The 16,758-nt window shown below is 46.9% G+C and overlaps 2 protein-coding genes across 2 annotated transcripts in view; one reads left to right on the top strand and one right to left on the bottom strand.

The window, feature by feature from the left end:
- LOC142896435 (uncharacterized) overlaps positions 1 to 16,758 on the top strand; it is a 393,522-nt gene that overhangs the window by 108,095 nt on the left and 268,669 nt on the right. The gene's annotated exons all lie outside the window — the stretch shown is intronic.
- nuak1b (NUAK family, SNF1-like kinase, 1b) overlaps positions 7,455 to 16,758 on the bottom strand; it is a 20,212-nt gene continuing 10,908 nt past the window's right edge. The window contains exons 3-7 of the mRNA XM_076038088.1: positions 16,074 to 16,225; positions 14,895 to 14,960; positions 14,685 to 14,804; positions 12,797 to 12,929; positions 7,455 to 11,953 (exon numbers count right to left, since the gene is read on the bottom strand). Of these exons, the coding sequence (XP_075894203.1) occupies positions 10,782 to 11,953; positions 12,797 to 12,929; positions 14,685 to 14,804; positions 14,895 to 14,960; positions 16,074 to 16,225 (1,643 nt within the window). The 3' untranslated portion in view covers positions 7,455 to 10,781. The remainder of the gene's footprint in view (positions 11,954 to 12,796; positions 12,930 to 14,684; positions 14,805 to 14,894; positions 14,961 to 16,073; positions 16,226 to 16,758) is intronic.

Below are 16,758 nucleotides of genomic sequence, written 5' to 3'. Positions count from 1 at the left end.
AGGCGCAGCCAGGGGCCGGAGGGAGTCCGGTTCAGGAACCACATGATTGCATCTCCACTCTTTGCAGATGATGTGGTCATGTTGGCTTCATCTAGCCAGGACCTCCAATGTGCACTGGGGCGGTTTTCAGCAAAGTGTGAAGCGGCTGGGATGAGAATCAGCACCTCCAAGTCCAAGGCCATGGTTCTTGACCTGAAATAGGTGGTTTGCCCTCTCCGGGTCGGTGGAGAGATCCTGCCTCAGGAGGAGGAGTTCAAGTCTCGGGGTCTTGTTCATGAGTGAGGGCAAGATGGAGCGTGAGATCAACAGGCGGATCGGTGCGGCGTCTGCAGTGATGCGGTCGCTGTACCGGTCAGGGTGTCAGGTTTTTAGGTTTCCCAAGATGAGTATGGGAGCCTCGGGTGTAACACACTCTTCTAAAGCTACATAAACAAAACCACACCTTCTCTCTTCAAAATTCAGACTTTCACACCTAAACAGCTCCTCCAAGCCTGCGGAAATTTAAACACTACACAGATCATTACACATTACAACCAAAACAGCTGAAAACACAATGTTCAGTGTGTGAGAATGCTCTTTTTTCATAACTGCCAAAGCACATTTTTGGAAACCTTACAGTATCTGGTCTCAGAATATATCACTGTAGAGTATTTGACATTCATAGTTGTGTGTTTCATAAGAATGGTATGTAAATATCTACAGAAAATACAGTATGTACACTACTGTACTGGATCACAACTCAATGCAAACACTACAGAGGATCCATTACACACACCAATACTCATTGAAAACAATGCTCAGGGTGTGATTTTTTTTTATTTACAGTATTCATGCCACACACACACGTAATCATTATGCGGCATCACGTTGTTGTGCTGGGTCGAGCCAAAGGACCTCATCTACTTCGCAGGCAATATTGTCTCTTTCCAGGCAACGTGGGAAGAACGCCTTGGCATTGCGGGTCCAGCTTTGGAAGGCCTCCACAGGCACATCATCACAGGCCAGGTGCATAGGCCATGATGAGAAAAACTGCTCTATGGGGATGAGGAAAACCCCATCAACTCCTCTATGGGGTTGAGGAAAGGTGAGTAGGGTTGCAGACAGACATTGAAGAATTGTTGGAATCTGGTTTGTTCAACGGAAACAAAAATTGTCCCAAATAATTACATAAATGAGATGATCTGCAGGCCCAGGATTCTGTTGCTGGCGGTCCAGGAGGTGTCTCGTAGCTCTACCACGAAGGTGAGGAGACGTCGGGCGTTGAATGAGCTAAGGACAGCATGCCGGTGGACAAACCCCTCTGAACTCATGGCAGCACAAAGAGTGATGTTCTCCCCACATTGTCCAGGAACCTCAATGATAGCTCTTTGGCCAATGATATTACGGCCTCCTTGCCTTCGTTTCATGAGGTTGAATCCAGCCTCATCCAGGAAGTTGCACTCATGAGGTCTGGCCATCGAGTCCAACCGGAATATTCTCTGTGAAAATGTCAAAGTTTCCAGAACAACAGTCAATACAGTAGCACAGTATTGTACAGTTGTACTGTAGGCCACTGAGCAACACAGTATGTGCATCCACTGTAATGTGAACATGGATGTATACTTACTTGCACATACTCGTAACGCAGGTCTTTGATTCCATCAGAGTTGTGCTTAAAGGTTACCCTATAGGCCTGCTTCATGAGCACCCTTTGGTGCGGGAGAACTTGGCCTACTGAGGTCAAGCTGACATTGTCAATGTTCTCAAAGTTGATATTGTCAGCAATGACTCTGCCCCTGATTTCTCGGAGTCTGATGATGTTCTCCTGTACCATATCCACAATGAGGGTTTGTTGTGCTGGTGAAAATATGGCAACCCTCCCACATCCATGTGGCATTCTTTCCACTCTAGAAAAACAAACATGCATTACAGTCCTAACTTGAATGTACTCTACTGTAAAAAAAAAAAAAAAAAAAAAAAAAAACATGCATTCAGTAGAAGAATCAATGGACATGTTTTGCAATATAGCAACTGAGATGAAACCAATTGTACTCCACTGTACTGTAAAAATCTGTAGTGACCAACACAGCGATACAGTACAATACCTTTTGTGTTCTCTGAATGCCCTGATAATGGTGGCCACTGAGAACCTACTCAGGTTTGGATGGACTCTTAGTCCTGCTTCAGTCATTGTCATGCCATGGACAATGACATGATCAATGACTGTTGCTTGCATCTCATCTGTAATGGTGGTGCGAGTTTGTCTTTCTCTCCCTCCTGGGCCTACTCCTCTGCCTCCTTGGCCCACTCCTCTGCCTCCTTGGCCTGCTCCTCTGCCTCCTTGGCCTGCTCCTCTGCCTCCTTGGCCTACTCCTCTTCCTCCTTGGATTGCCCCTCTGCCTCCTCTCACTCAAACTCCTCTGACTCTGACTCTGGCTCCGTTCATTGTGTTTGTTTGAACCTTCAGCAAACTGTGCACTCTGAACTGTCTTTTATAGGTTTAGTCACATCATTTGCAGCAGTCTTAAATTTTGAGTCGTTATGTTTAATGAATGAAGCCAGGTGTGTTCATTGTGTTTTCATTTTGCTGACTATGGCAAGCATTTTGCATCACATGAGCTTTAATTTGAGAATTTGAGAGTTTCAGAGTTTTAGCAACTTGTGTTTTAGCAAGACAAAAGGTTTTTAGATTTATGAAAAAAGGATGATTGTGTTTTGTGAAATGTGTCCTCATGTGAAATGTGTTTATGGTTTTGCAAATGGGGCCTAGTTTCATTAAATGTGTTTAGAGAACTGATCATTTGGTTTAAAGAATTGGCTTTTGTGTTTCAGCAATTGGGAAAAACTGTAACGGCCAGGGTATGGATTTGAACTTGTTTTTAATGGACAGCAACACCAGCTTTAATACCAGCTATAGTGTGTGCAAACCTGGTGAAGACCTACAGGAAACGTTTGACCTCTGTCATTACCAACCAGGGTTACATTACAAATGAGCTGAACTTTTGTTATTGATTAAATACTTATTTTCTGCACCATTATACAAATAAATACTTTGAAAATCATAAAATGTGATTTACTGGATTTTTATTTATTTTTTTACATTCTGTCTCTCACAGTTGAAGTGTACCTATAATGAACATTACAGACCTGTCTCATCTTTTTAAGTGGGACAACTTGCAGAATCATTGGCTGCCAAATACTTTTTTGCCCTACTGTATAAGGTATGCTTATGTGCTTGTTTTTTATTTCATTGAACAAGAAGTTTTTAAAAGAAACAAAATGAAACTGTAAAAGCGGAAAATAAAGTTGTCTTTGAAAATAAATCTCTCTCTCCCTCTCTCTTTCTCTCTCTCTACTTGCCTACTTGCATCTCGATTCTAATCGGATCAAGATGTCCTGCGATGTGAATTTCTATCATTAGCTCACAGAGAATCAGCAGGATCAGCAGCAATTTGCAGCACGGCGGTTACATGGCGCAGATGGCGGATTCCTGACTCCGCCCTCGATCTCGATCCTGACTCCACCTCAGATCCCGAATCCACCCTCGATCCTGACTCCACCCTGGAAAGCTTCACCCGTTTTTTTCATCTTCTTCCAAACGTGCAAGCTCCATCGAAGCACCACTTTCAGAGGGAAGCTAAGACTCTGTGTGTGTGTGTGTGTGTGTGTGTGTGTTCTTGTTAACTGAGCAGCTGTAAACAGAGGGCTAAACACGCTGTTGCTGAACTTTATTTCACAGTGCATAGTTTCTAGTTTATGGCATTAAACCAGCAGGAGTCGGGAGGGAGCGATGCTCCTGCTCGGCCCTCATGTTGGGGCTACAGAGAGACGTTTCCTCCCTGTCGCTGCAGCCGGCCGAGGCCGTAATCAGAGCCCCCGGGCTGTGGGCCCACCCCACCCTGCCCTGCGCTGGGACTCTGGAGCGGTTTGAGAGTAGGCCAGACATTCCAGAAGAGATGGCCGCCCAGACAACCCGCAGCAGCCAGTCAGCAACAAATTCCAGAAGACCTGCTAAAAATAGCCATCTGGGCAGGAGAGGGACTGGAGAGCTGGATGTGTGTGTGTGTGTGTGTGTGTGTGTGTGTGTGTGTGTGTGTGTGTGTGTGTGTGGCTCCCGGCGTGTAGGAATAACGATGGAAAGGCGGCAGAAGAACTTTGTTCCGTCCAGAAACAATGTTAACATGGCAAAGAGGAAGAAGAGTCCTGCAGGGATGCAGGAAAGTACTTTATTTCATCAAAGTATACTTTCAGTTGCGCTATTGTATAACGTGCACTTCACTACCATGTAAGCAAGTATTTGTTATTTAATAGTTTGTAACTTGTTTTTTTAGTGACTTTTTTTAATCTGTATATATATGTGGCCAACCAAGAGACACAAGATGTAAATTAGCAGTTTTGCTAACTCTTGCATATTTACAAAAACTACTTGTACTTGTGTTTATGTTATGTTCATTAGTATGCTTGTCTCTTTCACATAAACGTTCAATTGATATTTTTTTGTAAAAAGCAGCGAGATAAATTCCGACAGAAGGAGCGGGTGGGGAGGGTTGAGGAGAAAGAGGACATGTGAAACAAAAGCAGCGCACGTAGGAGCACGGATCTGTGCGCCTGCGTTCCAAAAGTGCAAACGCGACAAAGCGCAGCGCCTCCAGACTGTCGTTGCTGCGACGGAGCATCAGCGGCAGTCAAGAAGCAGGACTTTCTGCAGCCTCGGCACCTTCTGATTGTTTATCCTGCAGTCGAATCAGAAGCTCGGTTTGATGAAAACTTTTGCCGTGCAGCAGCCGCATTAGTAGCCACAGCAGTAACAGCAGCAACAGCAGCCAACAGCAAGTAGGCCCTCAGCATACCTGCGGGGCCACTGGCACCTGAACGCACCGCCATCTCCACCAATAAAAGCTCTGCACCAGGGGGAGGGGTGTGGGGGACTGGTTGAGGGGGGCCAACAGCTAGACTTTATTCAAGGAGGCCAAAAAAAAGTCATCTATAATTTATTCGAAGAAATTGAAGTTTCCTTTGAAAGTGAGATGGTATCAGCGACAGGGCCCTCGACATTTCAGAGGAATTTTCTCTTTTGACGTTGTTGGGTTTTTTTTCTTCCCGACGCTGGCCTTTGCAGATGGCTGAACTGCCCGGCGATTTTATAATTTTTTGCATTTTCTTTTTACATTATTGTCGCTTGTACTCCGTCTGCTCTCTCGTGTCTCGACAAGTGGAATTTCCCCCCTAAAACAAAGACACCTGTGCTTGCTCCAAGTTCCAAGATTACTCTGCTCCCCCTGTGAGAAAAAAAGGAGAAGTCCCAGAGTAAGTACGAGTAATACTCTCCGCGATGATTCATGTGATTTGAATGTCGCTCGCTGTCACCCTGACGAAAAGATTACATTGATCCGAGAGCAGTTTCTAAATAGAAGGCTTAAAGGGCTCATTTTATAGGGCGGACTGGCCGCCGGGCCAATTTCAGACTCGGGATAACAGCTTCAATGTGTGACTGCAGGAGCCTAGATCCCACTGCACTGCACCGCACTCTGCTGATTTCACTAAATGTTTTTGGATCTGAGCTTCTTCCAAAGCATGCAGCGGTGTGTCAGCGCGTCTGCCGTCCTCATCACGACCAAAGAGCCAAAGACTCGGCAGCAGCAGCAAAACCAGACTCTCTCCTCTGCTTCATGTAGTCGTCGTCGTCGTTGTCGTCTGCTGCTGCTGCTGCTGCGGCTGCTGCTGCCATTGCTTTGACACTGTCAGGACGCTAACCAGCAAAAAGAAAGAAAAAATAAATTCCACCCCTCCCCTAAAAGTGTGAACTTCACTAATATAATTTGCAGCAGGTGTGCTGGGCACTTAAAAAAAGAAAAAAAGAAAAGAAAGAAACTGGAGAAGGAAAGAAAAACAAGCCTTGACCATTTGGTGGATACGTAATTAATATCAACAGTGGTTCTGCCAAGGTGCTCAGGTGAGCCGCCGCCTGGTTTCCACTCTGTAACTGGAACTGTGTAGTTTGGGTGGAAATTGACCAGCATTGGATTTTTATTTTATTTTTTTCGTTGATTGGGGCTGGTTGACTGTCAATCACCAGTAAAAAGCCAAAAAACATTTTTCCCAGAGCCCACAGGTTTCTCTAGTACAGCCCTCTGCACCCCCACACCACATCACAACAGCCATCTGCATTTCTTGTGTGAACATCTTCGATTCTGTCAGCAGCACAGCAACTACAGTGGACGTGAACAGCTGGAAAATTCCACATGAAGGCCTTTTATGTGTCTTATTCTGTGAATTCCATTTGAACAGTTATTGCCTGATCCTGGTTCATCACGAGACCGCCGCCCACTCGAATCCAACAGGGAAACACATAAACACCAAAAAGCACAAAAACAAAGAAATATTAAGATTAACCTACACATCCATGGAGTGGATCGGCGCCCATCCGTGGATCTGTGCCTCCTCTGTGCTGCTGGGACCGGAGCTTCACATTCTCCCAGACCAGGTGCGTCTCATCAGGTGGATCACCAGTGGCAAGTGGAGCTCGTTTAGCAACAGGTTTCAGCAGCTCCTAACTCGTCCACTCCTCCTGCCTTGGTCAACAAGCTGGTTTCAGGAAGTTCACGTTCAAACGGCCCAGTGCACATTGGGAATGCACATTTTCAGAATTTTATTTTTCATCCCCCCGTCTCAAATTTAGCCATTTGTTTGTGGTCCCCTGGAAAGATGATGATGTTTGGAAAGAGACAATTAGTTTCCTAAATGTTTGGTATGTTTCCTGAAAAACAAGAGCAACTGAAGTTTGTTGGCTAGTTTATTGAGCTAAGGTACAATTTGTGGAGTTTGGGGTTGTTTGCCTCAATATTCACTCAGTTCCAGCGGCGGACTGAGGTTTCAGTAAAAGAACGCTGACATTCTCACGCCCACCTTCTGGCCGCACTGCTTCATTTATTTGGCAAACTGAATCCATCACGCTGGAACTGCCCATCCTGCAGCCTCAGGATTCACACATTGAGGTTTCTGGGCCACGTATTCTGAGAAAAGGCAGTGAAATGAGGCCATCCATTAATAGTTCGTTTTACACTCGTCCCCTGCTGACAGAGAAGACGAGGAGGGCTGATTATTTGTGCTTCCGGCCCCCAATTTGCACCCTCTGGGAATATTTGTTTATAGCCTCACCACAGGATCGAAGATAAATAACTTGAAAAGTCCATTGCATCGGCACGTTCCAGTTTCAACTTTGGGAGGCTAAAACTTTTTGGAAGCACTTGTTGATAGAAACTCTGGATGTGTGCCACAGACAGCAACCTCGACCCTCCCAGCCGAGGATGTTTGCCAAGTGTGCGACAGAGAAACTGCCCAATAATAGTCCATAAACCAAAGAAAGGTTTCTATTTATTAGGGATTCTTTTCAAAAGCTAATATTCTAATTCCAGTATGACTTCAATTATGGAGCGAGAGACCACACAAACACACACAGTCAAAGTGAAACAAAAGACTTTGGAGATCCATTTAATTGAGTGGATACAGTACAAGAGATGCATCGTGTTGAGTAGAAATGAATTAAGACATTTTACACGGTCTGAGGGTCTCTTATCGCTCGACTAGTCTCAGAAAATAGTCGCTCGGCCGCTGATTTCACCATGAGATGATTCCACTTTTATCAATAAAACACAACCGTATCTGTATGTGCAGTGTGCCCTAAACACAACACGGTCAGGAGGAGGCCCAAAGCATGAGCAATGGGCATTTTATCGACACAATGAAATGGCTTGATCACCAATAAATACAAGTATAAAAACACATAGATAATATTTTTTCATTATAAAAACAAACAAACAAGAAAGTTCATAAAAGAGACCAAAGGCACACAACTTAATCTACCTTGGCAGTCTAGAATCGCAAAACAAACAAAAAAACAAAAAAACAAAGCAGCCAATATTGGCAAACAAATGTAATGAGCCATATCAAAAATAACGCTTAAATAACACAATACTATTATTTATGTCTTAACAATATCCAGTCAAGTTTTCCTATGATTAGACTTTCTGCTAACTAACAGATACACACCGCTTATTCCAGTTTGGCAGATGTAAATGCTTTCATTCCCCATTTTGTCTCCAGTTGTTCCAGCATTCAAAACGTTGTCTACTTCGGCAGAGGTGGGATCATTTCTTTTTCCAGATTGAGCTTTTTGATATGTTTTCACAGGTTTCTTTCATTTCACCCATTTTTTTTTGTTAAACACGAAAGTCACTCTTTTGACTTTTTAAACTGACTGGTGAGAACAAAAAATAAGAAGAAAAAAAAGGGGGAGTGGGGTTGGGACCAAATCCCTTCCAGATTGGCTCTGTCTGTGTCTGGTACAGACTCCCTCCACTTCGAGGAAGAAAGCATCATTTGCTGCCATGGCATGAAGCAATATATAAAGTTTCTTATATTTTGGAAAATCAAAAACAGAAGCATAATAAAGCAAAAAATACTAACATAGTATAATTTTCTCACTGTAAATCCAGTTGACAATAAAAAAAAATACAATACAAAAGGCAATTAAATGCAATATAATACGCAACGGCTCTGTCAGTCTCATCCTGACCCAGGACCTGTTTTTCACATCCAACACTTGTTGTCTCCGGGTTTACTTCCTCGACCAGAAAAAGAAAAAAAAGAAAAGAAAAATAAACTTGAGGTTGAACCAATGGTGTGTGTGTGTGTGTGTGTGTGTGTGTGTGTGTGTCTGTGTCTGTGGGGGAGGGGGGAGTCTTGTTTCTTAAGATTCTATCAAAACTTGGCAAAAACTTCTTTGGTACTTACACAAAACCATCCCTCTAGTCTTCTAACCACTTCCTTCACTACTACTACTACTACTACGTTGCAGACCCTTTCAAAATAAAACTTCTCGATCTATCCAGGTAGGAAAGTCCACCATGTTCTTAGCATTCTTCCAGACTATCACAAAAGCTTTTCTCCTTCTTCTTCTTGTCCTTCTATTTCTCCTTCTTTCTTCTTCTACTCATTCTTCCCTCTAGCTCTAAGTCTCTAAACATTGCCTTTTTTCCCTCGTACTGTCAAAAAAAAGTTGCCGGGGCAACTTGTGCTTGGTTGACATAATGGAGCAGTTTACACAGCTGGAGGGCTGAGAGCTGCAGATCCCACCTGAGTGCTGAGTCGGGCCAGCGCTGATCGAGATCTCAAATGTCAACACGCCTCGGTCAGAGGAATTTGCCGCGTCATCAGCACACTAAAACAAACTACCTGACTTAGCCTTTTCTAATAGCTTTGGGTGAATTATTAACCGCCAGCCGGTTAATAATGGAGGCCTTGGCAGCTCTTTGGCCGGAGAAAATTCAAAAGAAACAGATTACAGATTAAAAAGACCAAAGAGCCTTTTCTTCCACAGCCTGCTCCGGCGGGTGGCTTCGAAAGAATAACCAGCCAAGCAAACATCCCCGATGTCCAGGGATCCATGTGCATCCCGGGGGTGGGGGGGGGTCCACTGGACGAAGCCCCTCCAGACCTGCTTCTCGAGGCGGAGCTGCCAAAAACTGCTGACGAGGCCCCAAAACGGAGGAGCTGCCTTTGGATGCAAACTGCTGCCCTCTGATCTGGATCTTTGGACAGCGACTTTTGACCCTTTGGGATGATGTCAAGTTTGGCAGAACGTGTGCTCAAAGGCCCTGGGTCACTGCTCATTTCGATTAAAAAAAAACAACAAAAAAAAACATTAAAAATTAAAAGCATCACTGGCGATAGGCCGGCCTGCTGGTTCCCCTCCACTCTGAGGAAGATGAATCAAAAAAAGGCACTTCCTACATACCCCTCCTCCCCCGGTATCAACACACATACAGGAGATACACCTTTAAGAAGCTATAATGGTACGTATTTGCTTCTTCTCTACGTCAGTTGCACCCAAAGAGTGAAGGCTCCAGTATCAGCCAGCGGCCGGCCAGTTCAGTTTTGCACTCAAAACAACAAAACACAGCTACAAAAAAAAAGAATAAATAATCAGCAAAGTTGTTGTTTTGTTTTTGTTTTTTTGGAACAAGACCCTGGTTTGTTGTTATGTTGTTGTTTTTTCCCTTCCCCCTCACCCTGACAACAAAAGCATGTGCTCTGTGTGAGTTTTATTTTCTCTTTTGAGTGTGAGTGTGTGTGTGTGTTTAAGGTGCTTTTGTAAACTCCCAGTGGGTGGTGGCGGTGGTGGTGGCGGCGGCAGCGGCGGCGGTGGAGAGCGAGGAGAGCCGGCCGCCGCTCTCTGGCCACTTCTTTTGGCGTTTGTGATTGTTAACTTTCCTTTTTCTTGCTGAATATGTAAACATGTTAAAGACACAGCAGAGCCTCCGGACTGGGTGGCAGAGGTCTCTCTCTCTCTCTCTCTCTCTCTCTCTCTCTCTCTTTCTCTCTCGCTCTCTGCCTCTCTCCTTCTCTGCTGTGCACAAAAGCCTAACTGAATTTCATCTGGCCAGCATAGTGCACCTTAGTGTGTACATCTGTGCATGTGTGTGTGTGTGTGAGTATGTGTATGTGTGTGTGTGTGTCTGTGAGAAAGAGAGAGAGAGAGAGAGAGAGAGAGAGAGAGAGAGAGAGAGAGAGAGAGAGAGAGAGAGAGAGAGAGAGAGAGAGAGAGTGCGTGTGTGCCAGAGTGTGTGAGCATGCTAGCAAACTTCCCATCTCAATTCTCTCTCTGTTGGGAAAACCAATCATTCCCCAAAAGGTGTATCCCAGTAACACACCGGTCGTTAATGCCCGCCCCATAAAACACACACACACACACACACACACGCACACACACACACACACACAGTTCCTGCTCCTGGTTCCTGCTAGGTGAGCTTGCTGCTGATGTCCAGGGCTTGCTGGTACACCTGAGTCATGTCCTCCAGGTCCCCCAGCAGGGAGAAGCTGCCGTTGTCCCCAGGGGAGCCCCTGATCCTGGGGCCGCGGCTGAACTTGGCCCCTCCCTGGTGGCCCGGGGCCAAGGCCTGGAAGCCCTTGAAGTGGGCGAGGTGCAGCAGGTTCTCGGCCGACACGCAGGCCCTGATGTTGGGGTGGTGGCGCGGCGAGGTGGGGTGCCACTCGGCAGCGCCACCAAGTGAGGCGGGTGACAGCGCCAGTACGCTGCCGCCGTCCTCGCCCACAATGCTCGAGGGTCGACTCTGGCTGCGGGACAGGCCTGAGTCAGGCGGTGGGGGCGGCGGGCCCGGAGCTGCAGAGGTGGTGGCCGACGGGGGTCCGCTGTGGGTGGAGTACTTGCCGTTGCGCTTCAAGATGCCCTTGCGGCCCATGGACCTCCGCGGCGGTGAGGCGGCCAGCAGGGACATGCTGGTGCCCCCTAGCAGCTCGGAGGACTCGCTGCGCTCGGGCGAGGAGTAGTAGCCCGACTCCCGCTGCTGGTTGTTCTTCAAGATGCCCTTCTTGGGCAGCGACGGCGCCGTCTTGGCGGGCGAGCCCCCCCGCAGAGTCGGCCCCTCCCCTTCCTCCTCCCCAACATCCCCCTCTTCCTCTCCAACATCCTCCTCATCCTCCTCGTCCTCCTCCCGCTCCGGCGTGGTGGCCTCCTCCACCCCCCCCCTGCACTGCTGCCGCGGCAGCAGCAGTGTGGACGGAGACAGCGGCGCCCCCTGCAGGCTGGCAGGCGGCTGCTGCTTCTCCGTCACCCTGGTCTTTAGGATGCCTTTGGGCCTCTTCAGGCCCGGCTTGTCTCCAGCTCCACCCTCAGGACTTCCCGCCTCCACGTTCTCCTTCTTGGACTTCTTGGGCCTCTGGCGCAGCGGCGGCTCAGGAGGTTTGGCACCGGGGCCGCGCGGTTCGGCCCGGTTCTGCCAGTCGATGAAGCGGGCCAGCATGGGCGAGCCGCCAAGGTCGCGCTGGCTCTCGCAGTCGCACACACTGCTCTTCCAGCCCCAGTTCACCCACCAGTGGTTGGCGATGTCCTCCACCGTGGCCCGGCGCTCCGGGTTCACCATCAGCATCCAGCGGATCAGCCCGCGAGCATCTGACAGGGAAAAACAAACAAACAAAAAATATTCTTATCATTTTGTTTTTCGGCCTTGCACTCTGACTCGTCCAGGGTGTCACCCTGCCTCTGCCCTATGACAGCTGGGAGAGGCTCCAGCTGACCCCTGCAACCACGAGTGCAGGATAAAGTGGGTATTGAAAATGGATGGATGGATGGTCTTGCATACACAAAAGACACTTGGCAGTAAACTGTGATGAAGCAGGCTTGACTGCAGCTGTGATCATTCATCAGTATGAAAAGGAAATAACCACTGGAAAGTACAAATAAAGACGTTTAGCAGAATTGTAATGCAAATATTTAATTAGGGCAACCTTAATATTGTGTTTATCTGCGTATTCATGTGTTTCAATTCCAAATCCATCCCGACATGCAATGAGGTTAATATTAACACAACTCTTTTTTAATTTCTCCACTGAGAAAAGACTTTGCAGAAGGCATTCTGCATTCTTATTAAAGTAAGCATGTAAAAACAAATAATATATATATATTTTTAAAAAAAAAGAAATCAACATTGCACTTTTCACTTCTTTTCACAGGTTTGTGTGAAGGTTTAGTGTTGATGATTGACAGCAGCAAACTGGCAGCTAAAGATGAAGAAAGTGAAATTAAGGCAGTTCTGGATTCAGATTAGAGCTTAGACTGTTTTTGTTTGTTCTAAAGCTAAAAAAAAAAAAAAAAAAAAGACAGTTGAAACTGTTGAGACTGTCTGTAAATTGTAAACTGACAGTTACTGCACTGCTATTTTCTCATCAGAACGTAGCTAAATGTGTGTCAAGTCTGGTGACAGACCACCACGCGTTTGGCGGTGCGTTCACTTACCCGAGGACTGGGCGGGCTCTTTGTACTCGCCGTTGCTGATCTGGCGAATGAGGTTCTTGTGGTCGCCCCCGTCAAACGGCATGGTACCGTAGACCAGCGTGTACAGCAGCACCCCCAGAGCCCAGCTGTCCACCTGGTCGAGAGAGAAAAAAATACAGAGAGGAAGCTTTAAAAGGATCTGTCAGTAAAGATGAAGTCAGAAAATCAAACAGAGGAGGTGCATCGGGTCGAGCGTTATGCAACCACAGTCACAACTCAGCTCAGGTCAGATTGGTTCTTCTTGGTGGGGGGGCTGCGTTCCGTCTGGTGGTTAATGGTGGGCGCATCAATCCAAATGTTGATAATATTGATAGAAATATTGGTATCTGTATTGATCGTTTTCAATAAGATGGATACTTCAGACTTGTATGTAGATATTGCATTTGTACATGTTGAACTCTATGTTTAAATCACAACAGGGTTGCCCATCAAGTTAGAATAAAATCTTTTGTTTTGTTTTTTTTCACACAGGCTCATGAAATCATTTTGAATACCAGGGGGAAAAAATCTGAATGGAGGCTAAACAACCAGCTCTTCTTCGACTTCTGCTCCAAAGTTGCGAAAGGCATCGCATGGTGTGAACAAATTTAATTGACCAAAAATGTCTAAATAGTGTCCTGAGTTTTCTCATGAACTAAAATCACAAAAACACTTAAAGGTCCTGGAAATTGTGAAAAAAATTCAATGATACATTCAGTATCGCACTCCACCACCGGTGGAAGGCGTCACATCTCAGCACCGGCTCCTCGCTCTCTCGGGCAGAAGCAAAGCACTTTGTGACCGCCGACCTGATACCATGTGGCTTTTCTGAGGAAGCGGTTACATAACAGCCGGCGTCTGGAGCCTGAGGAGCTTCAAGAGCCGGTGTGGGTAGAGGGCTGGGGCGGACCTAGACCCAGTTTAGGGAGAGGAAGTGAGACTCGTCCCGGTCGCCTGGCAGAGCCCCTTGCGCTCACCCTCCCGAGGGCGAGACAAGGGCAGGCATCGCTCCCGGGATCTATTTCGGTTCTCTGCGCGTTTGCTGCAATTCTGTGGCCTTGGCCCCGACCGGAGTTCTGTCATTTTGCTGGCGATCGGGCTGCTGTAGTTTTTAGCACTCTGGAGTAAATTATAGCGAATTACGCTAAATTGGATGTTAGCAATTGAAGACATAAAAGCTGCCGCCCCCCCCTCCCCTCTCGTCTCTTCTTTTCTTTGTTTTATTGTAACGTAGGGCGACATGACGGGTGACGCCCTACAGAATGTTCCAATGTCCCAAACCGGCCCAGACTGACTCTAGCGTGCTACATACGGGCTACGTCAGTTTGTAGCCTTGGCCGAATCTTGAGTGAACATCAGTATTCGTTGTATAGTCCACTCAATGCATCCCACAATGCATCGCTTAAAATAGTGTGCAACCAATGGTCACTCACTCACTCACTGCTCACGCTGATCCAAAGGCGAGAAGAGCTGAGCGTTGCTTTTTTTCAATGAGGGAAGATGTTTAGTATTGGCTGAACTTGGCACAAAATGCAGATATATGTGTACATCAATTTATAGATCTATTTTCTGACTGATTCATTACCACCTTCCGACATGACGTTTTAATGATGCAACCGAGATGACCTTATTACTGCCGATAAGAGTGGTGTCCGAATTTTTGTTTTTAATTTTGGCTAATGAGTCACAATGTAGTTGGCTAAGTAGAACTTCCCAGAGTGGGAGGAGGGAGCCATTTTTACTCTTTGATTGCAAGTTGAGCAGCAGAAGTAATTGAAAAGATCATTAAGATGTCAAGAACCTGAGGCCAAAAAACAAAACAAACAAAAAACAAAACTTCCCCAAGCTAGAGGAGGTCACCCCTGCTCACCTCGGGACCGCGGTAAGGCCTCCCGTTGACGATCTCTGGTGAGGCGTACAGCGGGCTGCCGCAGAAGGTCTGTAGCAGCTTGTCTTTGTGGTAAAGGTTGGACAGGCCGAAGTCGGCGATCTGTGGAAGCAGCACAAGCCGTAAGAAACAAACCCTATGTGACGGCAGACTCGAAGGGTTCAGAGCCGAGTGCTAAGATTTGAGATTTACCTTAATGTTACAGTTTTCATCCAGTAGCACGTTTTCCAGTTTGAGGTCCCGGTGCACCACTCCATTCTGAAAGACAAGAGGGCAGAGAGTCACTCACTCCATTACTGCACTAATTGGGATGAGGACAGGTCCATTCACTCTCTCTCTCTCTATCTCTCTTTTTCACACACACTCTCTCCGTCTCTCTTTCTCTCTCTCTCCCTCGGGGGAAATCAGAGCCGCCTGTTGACGTCTTGTAATTCCTCTCGTCTCCTCCGGGGGTCTTCACATCAACTTCTGACAATATTTCCCTATGTCAAATCTCGTCTCATCTTGTCGGACAAACACAAGCCTGTAATCAGCGCCCGGAGTGAACGGCGCTGTTGCAACTTCTTCTTGGGTTTAACACCAAGAGAAAAAAAAACACAAAATAACAACTCACGCAGTTACCGTGGGAATTAAAGACAACTGAAAATAGGCCTGGAACCGACGTGTGACCCTCTGAGGGGCCGCTGGCGTCTCTCACTGGTCACTGGGCTGCCAGGAAGCTCACCTCTGTATAACTGTGACCACTGGTGACTCGCACCAGAACATCAGCAGGACGCTTGGCTGAGAATCACCGCTGTGGTCGTCCTATCTGGGAGCGGTGACATCGTCATCCCACTGGCCTGCGGTTGAAACTGGCATGGGCAAACTATGGCCCGGGGGCCATATGCGACCTGAGCTTTTTAATGCGACCCACCGAACTTGAAGAAATTTTATTAATAAGTCATAAAATAGGTGTATTTCATCCATTTTTCCATTGTTTTTATAGTCATTTCAATAAAGAGTTCAATACCGTGGTGCCTCAAAGACGCTGATTTTGTTGGAGCAGCAAGGATGGAATAAGTGGAGGAGGCCTAGTTTGGGGGATCAGAAGTGGCCTGCATTCTGTCTCCTCCCAGAAACAGGACCACTCCTTGCAGTTGCAGAAGCAGCAGCGGCAGCCAAGAACAGCAGGGAGCGCTGGGGAGCCCAGATGAACTGGCTACGCGGCTGCCTGGTCAATATCACCATGAGCGGGTTTTGGCGCCGGAAGGAAAAAAAACCCAAAGTGGGCTTGTTTTCCCGAGGGAGGGGGAGTGGCGTCGGGTAGGGGTGGGGGAAGGGGCGAAGGGATTTAAGGGGGTGAAGACGATGACGGATGTGCATGTTTCTCACCTTGTGACAGTGATGGACGGCGGAAACGATCTGTCTGAAGAAGCGTCTGGTCTCGCGCTCACTCAGGCGTCGGCGCTCGCTGATGTAGTCGTACAGCTCGCCCTTGCTGGCGTACTCCATCACGATCACGATCTTGTCCTTGTTCTCGAACACTTAGGGGGAGAAAAACAGAACGGTGAGTCTCTGCTCTGTATGTTGTCTGAAGGTGAGAAGGGGGAGGGGGACAGAGTTCCAGGTTGGTGCTGGATGCACTCACAAATGCTTGAAATGATCTTGTTACGTAAAGTGATAATAATGAGAAGGAGAGCAAAAAAGAACCCCATAAAACCAGTTCACCTCTCTTGTTTTTGAAGCGTGATTCCAAATTCCAGCGGATCAGATTAACACTCTGACTCTTCTGCCGGGTGGTTACATCACCCAAACTCCACCTCATGTGTTTGGCTCAGACACAACACACACACACACACACGCACAAGGAGGGACCTTTAACTCCATCAGGCCCGCGACAAATAGACCAAAGGAGCAAAAGCAGAATGTGGAAGTGAAGGAGAGACGCCGAGGTTCCCTTTGACTCGGCCATCTAATGTCTGAAACTAATGGCTGAAACACACGCGTCTATTCTTAAGTCAGTCGACTTAAAGAAAAAAGTGCAGTCCCAATTTGTTAATTGAATGGAAAGTTACCA

The sequence above is a fragment of the Nelusetta ayraudi genome, unplaced genomic scaffold (assembly GCF_046127955.1).
Source record: "Nelusetta ayraudi isolate G7.1 ecotype Tasmania unplaced genomic scaffold, CSIRO-AGI_Nayr_v1 ptg000053l, whole genome shotgun sequence".
Taxonomy (NCBI): domain Eukaryota; kingdom Metazoa; phylum Chordata; class Actinopteri; order Tetraodontiformes; family Monacanthidae; genus Nelusetta; species Nelusetta ayraudi.
This window is presented reverse-complemented; position numbering and strand designations above follow the sequence as displayed.